The 8,236-nt window shown below is 28.3% G+C and overlaps 1 protein-coding gene across 1 annotated transcript; it reads right to left on the bottom strand.

The window, feature by feature from the left end:
* Positions 1-407: 407 nt before the first annotated feature.
* Positions 408-3,611, bottom strand: LOC113865417 (BAG family molecular chaperone regulator 7). The gene is made up of 3 exons (XM_027499938.1): positions 2,705-3,611; positions 1,362-1,652; positions 408-919 (listed from the first exon to the last, which is right to left on the bottom strand). The coding sequence occupies exons 1-3, from the start codon at positions 3,356-3,358 to the stop codon at positions 686-688; spliced, it is 1,179 nt and encodes a 392-aa protein (XP_027355739.1). The 5' UTR covers positions 3,359-3,611; the 3' UTR covers positions 408-685.
* Between the last annotated feature and the right edge of the window lie 4,625 nt (positions 3,612-8,236).

Raw genomic sequence — 8,236 nt, 5'->3', positions numbered from 1 at the left:
TTGGACTTTATAGGATGCAGAAGGAATGAGGATGGGGGCCAGCACGTAAAAATGAAGATATAATAAACACGTTTTAAAATTCTGAAAAACAAGAAAATCATATTTTGAAAACAAATAATAATTAAAACATTTTCATAAACCAATCGGCCTAATATTTTTAATTAACACTAAAATTGAGAAATAACAGGTGAGTACAAGGAAAAAAAAAAACTTCAGAGAAAATAATTGAAGAGAACAAATACATGGAGTGCTATTTATCCTTAATCTTTCTATTCTCACTTCGGGCCATTTCGTTTCAGTTAGCACACTCCCACACACATAATATTGTCTTCTATTTCAATGGCTTAGCAAAAGATAGAGCCAGGCGTTATTCCGCCCATGTATTTTTAATAAGAGATAATTATTAAAGGTAAGATCACCTGAACAAAAGAGAAAAGAGATGCATTGCACTAAAGATAAAAGGACAAATACAATTGAACAAGGTTCCTAAATCATATTTAAATAACAAAACTAGAACACGACTAGACAAGCCAATCTTTTCATTCAGAAAGTGCCAAAGTACAGCAAGACAAAAGCCATTGGATGAAAAGACTAAAATACGTCTAGCAACAATCTACAACAGCAGAGGGAAATCACGAAATAAACAGATAAACATTATTACTTTCTTGATCCTGCAGACATGCTTTCATTCAAAGGTGCTGCTGCTATTCTCTGCTTCATCGAGCATTTGCACAACCTGTGCAACACCTTCTTCAATTTCCTTCCTGATGACACCATCAGGCATATCAAAAGTCCTTCTTTTGAAAGAAAGTGACGATGATCTTCCAGGGAGAGCAGGCTGGGGATCTATTACATCAAGCATTGCTTCCAACTCATCCACCATCGACCTCTTGGCAGATCTTACCATCAGATCAGCTCCCTACAAAACAGGCAACGACCAAACCTGTTAGATAAAGATGGTATATGGTTCCTTCCTGCTTCTTTGGCTAGTACAAATAACAAAATTATAAATGTCCATTTAGTTCGTAACTGAAGTGACTTGACTTTCCAATAACTGTTGATTTAGTCATGCATACAGGAGTACTCCAGAACATAAGAATCATTGTTACATGTAGATTTAGCAGTATGCGTAAAAATTCAACAACTGTTAAACAAAGTATTAAAGATGATGAAAAACTTGACAGTGATACAAACTACAAATGTGATACAAGTTTTCTTGTAAGTTATATTTTGCTGTCTGGACTGTAAAATTTCATTACAGACGTGCCACTAAATTAACATCTGATATGATGTTTAGCAGTTAAAAAATGTGGACAAAATTCAATCTTCCACAAAGATATTCAGAAATGGGAAACCACTACCTCAATGGCATCAACGGTGAGGAGCAAGACAATGATTTTCTCAGAAAACCGCTGACGTTCCTCTGCATCACGAGATACATGACGTCGGTAGGCAAAATTATTGAACTGAGCTCTGATTTCCTTTAACTTAGATTTTGCAACAGCCAGTGCTCTAAGGGCACGAAGAGCCTTTGACCTACGGATCACGAAAGCTCTAAAGCTGATCTGGATCAACAATGCAGCATCTTGAGGAGATAATTCCTTCTTTTTGCCTCTATCATTTTGAACAGCTCCAAACCTCTTTGCAAACGCCTTCATCAACAAGAAGTTAGATGCAACAGAAGAACTCAGCATACTCAAAATGTTTCAAATTTTATATACAGCAACATTAATCTGGAACTGGATGTACCCACAATTCATTAAAAACATATTTCGGAAATAAAGTGAAAAGTAGCTAATACCCCGCTGGATAAAACCCCAATGTTTACAAACATGTTCATTTCATAATGCAGCACACTTTATTCGAAGAATATGTATTGAGCACGCAGCTTTTATCCTTAGAATTTGAATTGTAAACATAAATCCTAGTCCTCTGGCAATTAATCTCCTACCGAGGGCACATAATGTCAGAGCACAAATATGAATAAAGAGCGACCACTAATAGGAAAAAAGCATATTTTTGGGTTTTATATTCACTTGACACGTATTTTAACCAGATTTAGGCATAAAAATGACTATATAACCCTATCCTGGTCACGCACTGGGATAGAAAGCTAATATTAAATTTCTAATCCAAATCAAAATTTTCAACAGGAATTGACTATTCAGATAGCAAAATCCTCCTCATCCGAGTAACAAATGAAACAACACATCGCTCTATCACATCATTTGATGAGTATGCTCTTTCAAAGGGGTAAAATGCATTAGTTGGATTGTTCAGATAGCAAAATGCATATCAGAGTTCCCTCCTCAACTAATGTTTCAAGTTAAAACCAAGCCATGTTCTCTACTTCCTACTTCTCTACATAAGTTTGGACCCAAAAGAAAGTAGAATAAAAAAGTATACATAAAACCATAAATGCAAAGTGCAAACAATAGTTGGTTAATATTAAAGAGGCGAAGACGCAAGTTGGCAACATGGAAAGAGCGGACCGAAGACCCAAAAAGGGCCAAACAAATCTTAGCAAACGACGTCGCATTTAAACCACCTAACTATCACTATCAAATAACCCTGATGACTAATCTATCAACCAAATTATTTAAAATTGAGACACTCCATCCAACCAATGAAAATCAAACAAACAAGATCACATGTCAAAAGGGTTCAGACCAATTCACATGAGAAAAGGGTTCAGCTACCCAACCTGTCTCAAAACCACATCTCTATGATCACTGTGTTCTTCAATCTCCACAATGCGCAACCCACTTCCTCTCTTCTTCTCCTTAACTTTCTCCTTCTCCTTTTCCTTCTCATTCTCTTTCACCTTTTCCTTCTTCTTAGCATCTCCACTTTCCACCTGAAACGTGTACTTCCTACTGTTCCCACTATCCTCGCCCTTTCCCTTGATCTCAGCCGTCCATTTGATGTTCTTGGCTCTACTCTTCAACTTCTTCTTATTCTCTTCCTCATCGATCTCCGCAACCCACTTGTACTTCCTATCAAACCCATTCTTCTCCGCTCCCTTGATCTCCGCCGTCCATGTGTACTTCCGATCGCCGCCGCTCTTCCCGCCAAGAAGCCGATCGAACCGCGATTCCAACTCCGCGACTCGGTCGCAGAGGCTCTGCAAGCACAAATCGGTCCCGAGCTGCTGCCTCTCCACCCGTTGAAGTCGCCGGAACGAAACCGAGGGCGTGCGCACCAGATCGGCGACGGCGTCAAAGGGGCTCGGAAGGAGGAGAAGATCAAGGTCGAGGGAAAGCGAATCTTCGAAGAATGAAGGGAAAGCTAGGGTTTCGGTGAAGGGGGAGTAGCAGAAGGGTTGTTGGATGAGCTCATATCGCCTGAATCGGCTCATGGTTGGGTGAGTGGACTCGGTGTGAACTCGTTGAGAATAGAGTGAATCAGTGATCCAAGGTGACGTTGAAAGGGAATGGGTTTAAAGAAGGAAACGGGAATGACGACAAAGAAGTGAGGTTAACGAGGACGAGGAGGAACGACAATGCTGAGGGTACAACTGGAATTTCCACTATGGGATTACAGTGGTTACAGTGACTGATTAGGTGGGAATCATGGGGCGCCGCGTACTGAATTGACCAAAGTGGGGTCCCGTTCTGGATTAAATTACGGAGACACTGGGAATCTTTGTATCCGTTGGAGATTATTTTGTCTGTGCCTGCCATGTGAGCTTTTCTCAGATCTTGACCCCACCATTTCCTTCCATTAAAGTTAACTTTACACGTTTTTATGAGGAAAGTTTTTCTGCAAATACCAGCCTTTAGTAACTTTGATTCGGCCTACAAATTTTAAGGAACAAATAAAAAAAATACTACTAATACGTGGAATTGTCACATTAATATTCAATGTCAAATTTCGACCCTCCCAAATGTTTGACAGAGATGAATGATTGTCGGGCATGGGAACAGAGCATTTATAATATAATTTTTATTTATCAAATTAAGTTATAGTTATTAAGCATATTATCTTCCCTAACTTCGTTAATACTCATTATAGAAGTAAATACAATTTACAAGTTCAGTAACTTTAAAATCTCGTCATGAATCACAGCGCTTTAACAAAGTAAAGCAACACTTGGAGTTTGACATGTGCCACTATCGTGGCATCTATTCAGCCAAAGTAATGAAGTCAAAGACATGCCACTCATAACTGAGCCCAACATTCGATTATTGAAAAGGTTTATTAATTTTAGTGACTTTATTCACTCCATTTTGTGGCTTTTTTATTTAAATATTGTAAATTTAAAAAAATTTCTTAAATTACAGATTTAAAAAAAAAAAAATTATCTAAATGATCTACGTGGCATGTTATTTCGCCAAAACAATGTATGAAAATATTAATTTTTAAAAAAAATAATAAATTTCGTCACCTAAAGTGTGAAATAATCAGATCATGAAGTGTCCGAAAAATTTCACAATATTTATGACAAAATTAATAAATAGTTTCGCCATAAAAAGTGAGAAACTTGTAGATGGTAACATGTGTCACGATCTTAATTAGTTTTATCATGATAATGAGAAACTCTTATATGGTGACACTCGTCACCATCTTAATAAATTTCGTCATAAAAATTACATACCTTACAAAAATTTGACAAGTCTCACAATTTTAACGCAAATTAAACATAAATTATTTTAATTTTTTATTATAAAATTATAATCACATCATAATTAAATAAAATTCTAACAAAATTAACTAACATTATACCTAAAAGTAATCTTTTTATTTACATACTATTTTAAATTACATATTAATTTAAAAAATTAAAATTATTAACAAAATTAAGCATAATAATTTTTATCAGTGGATATCCATTATAATTATATTAAAATTTAAAAAATATATTACTAACATATAAGAAAATATCTTTAATATTTACATACAAATTATTATTATTATTTAAGTAATTTAATTTTTATTTTAAATGCGGCCTTGTATATAAAAATAAATTAAATTTTGTTTGATTATATTATAAAAGTTAATAAAAGTGAATTATGTATTGTAATTATGTTAGTAATTTGTATATAAATATAAAAAAAATTCTAGTATTATGTTAGTAATTTATTTATTTTAATTTAACTATAATTATAATTAGTATCTACTAATAAAAACTTTTATGCTTAATTATGTTAGTAATTTTATTTTTTTAATTAAGATATAATTTAAATTTGTATGTAAATAAAAAAATATTTTATAGTATTATGTTAGTTATTTTATTTTTATTTTAAATATGATCTGATTTGTATGTAAATTTAAATTAGATTAAGTTTGAATATGTTATTAAAATTAATTAAAGTAAATTATGTATTGTGATTATGTTAGTAATTTGTATATAAATATAAAAAATATTGTCTAGTATTACGTTAGTAATTTATTTATTTTAATTTCACTGTAATTATAATTAGTATCTACTAATAAAAACTTTTATGCTTCATTATATTAGTAATTTTATTTTTTAATTAAGATATAATTTAAATTTGTATGTAAATAAAAAATATTTTGTAGTATTATGTTAGTTATTTTATTTTTATTTTAAGTATGATATGATTTGTATGTAAATTTAAATTAGATTTAGTTTGAATATGTTATTAAAATTAATGAAGGTAAATTATGTATTGTAATTACATTAGTAATTTATATATAAATGTAAGAAATATTTTATGGTATTATGGTATTAAGTTAGTAATTTATTTTTTTAATTTTAATATAATTATAATTAATATCTACTGATAAAAACTATTATGCTTAATTATATTAATAATTTTATTTTTCTAATTAAGATATAATTTAAATTTATATGTAAATAAAAAATATTTTATAGTATTATGTTAGTAATTTTATTTTTAATTTTAAATGTGGTCATTATTTATATGTAAATTTAAATTAGATTTAGTTTGAATATGTTATTAAAATTAATAAAAATAAATTATGTATTATGATTACATTAGTAATTTGTATATAAATGTAAGAAATATTTTATGGTATTATATTAGTAATTTATTTTTTTAATTTTATTATAATTATAATCAATATTTACTGATAAAAACTATTATGTTTAATTATATTAATAATTTTTTTTCTAATTGAGATATAATTTAAATTTATATGTAAATAAAAAATGTTTTTTTTATAGTGTTATGTTAGTAATTTTATTTTAATTTTAAATGTGGTCATTATTTATATGTAAATTTAAATTAGATTTTATTTGATTATATCATTAAAATTTTTAATGAAAGTAAATTATGTATTGTCATTACATTACATTAGTAATTTGTATGTAAATATAAAAATATTTGTTGTTATTATGTTACTAATATATTTTTTAGTTTTAATATAATTATAATTAATATCTACTAATAAAAAATATTATGCTTAGTTATGTTAATAATTTTAATTTTTTAAAATTAAGATGTAATTTAAAATAGTATGTAAATAAAAAAATATTTTCAGGTACAATGTTAGTTAATTTTGTTAGAATTTTATTTAATTATGATGTGATTATAATTTTATAATAAATTAAAATAATTTATATTTAATTTACGTAATGGGTTAAAATTATCACACTTGTCAATTTTCTGTAAATTGTCTAATTTTTATGGCAAAATTCACTAAGACCGTGATACGTGTCATCATCTACAAGTTTCTCATTTTTTATGGCAAAACTGCTTATTAATTTTGTCATAAATATTACAAAATTTTTTAAGTACTTACACGTGTCATGATCTGATTATTTTGCATTTTAGATGACGGAATTTATTATTTTTTTAAAAAATTAATATTTTCGTCAATCGTTTTAGCAAAACAGCATGTCACGTCAACCAAGTCTCTCAAGAAAATAGTTTTAAAAAATTTATAATTTAATAAATTGTTTTTAAATTTACAATATTTAAATAAAAAAGCCCCATTTTGCTTAGGATGTTTTCTCGAGAAATGATTGTATTGTAAGATTGAATCAACCAACCGAAAATAAGAAAATTTGAAGTTTAAAAATAATTTCAGTTAGGCTGTGACGAGTCCACATTGTATGTATGCAAGCTTATAATTTTAAGTGTAATTTAAATCTCTTTCTTTCATGACTTGTTTGACAATATCCTTTCCACGTTCTTAAATTTTTATTAAGGAGAGGTATTGAAAAAGAAGCTAGATTAAGAAAACTCAACACTTATAACTAGAGTAATATTTTCATTTTACTTGTTGGATAATTGGTTAAGTATATATCTCATTTTATAAATTGCATTATATTTTATTTTTAAAAATAAAAAATTGTTTTTAAAGAAGGAAACAAACATACTCTAAGAGCTTATTTGTCTCCCTTTATTAAATATAATTTATTAAAATAAAAAATAATAAAAACTTGTTTGTCAATTTAAGTTTTTTAAAAAATAAATTTTAAAATAAAAAAAAACAAATAGAATGTTTTGATTTAAGTTTTTTAATCTTAAAAACTATTTTAAAAACTAAAATAATAAATAATTTTTATTTTTCTTATAAATAAATTTTAAAATATAATATTTAAAAATTAAAATAAAAACAAATAAATTCTTACTATTTTTTAATAAAATAATGTCTACTTTACTTTGTAAATCAAGATGACATTCTAACTCCTCTCACATTATGAGATTCATTTTAAATAAATAGACAGTGAAGTTAACGATTTATTTAAAAAATATATAAATATTTTTTAATTTTTAAAATATTTAAAGAATCACAATTATTAATTTTTAAAAAATATTTAGAACATATTTATTTTTATTTTTTTAAAAAAATTATTTTTAAAAATAAAAAATATATTTAATATTTTATTTAAATTTTTAAAAAAATAAAAACAAACATGCTCATAATATTTTCTCAAATTTACAAATACTACAATAAGTATTTTTTAAATATTATGCTCGAATGAAGAGGGCTATTTAAGTAGCCTTGTTCTATTTATATACTAAAACTGTTGCTCTACATGTAACTTTAGGTCCATTAGATTCATGACCAAAAAGCAGGGTCCATATTCTCTCTTTTTGGTAACACACTTACGTGCTTTTTGGTCTTGTGCTGTAGTTTTTTGGTCCATGTGTACTTGTGTTCAAAGATTACAATAAAAAAAGTTGAATAATCATAGTCGATAGTTAGGCCCGGTCCAAAAAAAGGAAGTCATTTTAGTAGGCCCAATAAATGGAAAAAAAAAGCAGGCCCTGAAATGACTTGGTTGGAAAATATTTGGGGT

This window comes from Abrus precatorius, unplaced genomic scaffold, assembly GCF_003935025.1.
Source record: "Abrus precatorius isolate BTA unplaced genomic scaffold, Abrus_2018 Scaffold4, whole genome shotgun sequence".
NCBI classification, from domain to species: domain Eukaryota; kingdom Viridiplantae; phylum Streptophyta; class Magnoliopsida; order Fabales; family Fabaceae; genus Abrus; species Abrus precatorius.
Note: the sequence above shows the minus strand (reverse complement) of the source record. Positions and strands in the feature narration are given on the sequence as shown.

Bases quoted from the DNA above. Each gene is read 5' to 3' on its own strand.
- LOC113865417 (XM_027499938.1), bottom strand. From the start codon at position 3,358: ATGAGCCGATTCAGGCGATATGAGCTCATCCAACAACCCTTCTGCTAC. The intron at 1,653-2,704 runs GTTGGGTAGCTG...TTGTTGATGAAG, and splicing joins GAGATGTGGTTTTGAGACAG to GCGTTTGCAAAGAGGTTTGG. The intron at 920-1,361 runs GTAGTGGTTTCC...CCTGTTTTGTAG, and splicing joins TCACCGTTGATGCCATTGAG to GGAGCTGATCTGATGGTAAG.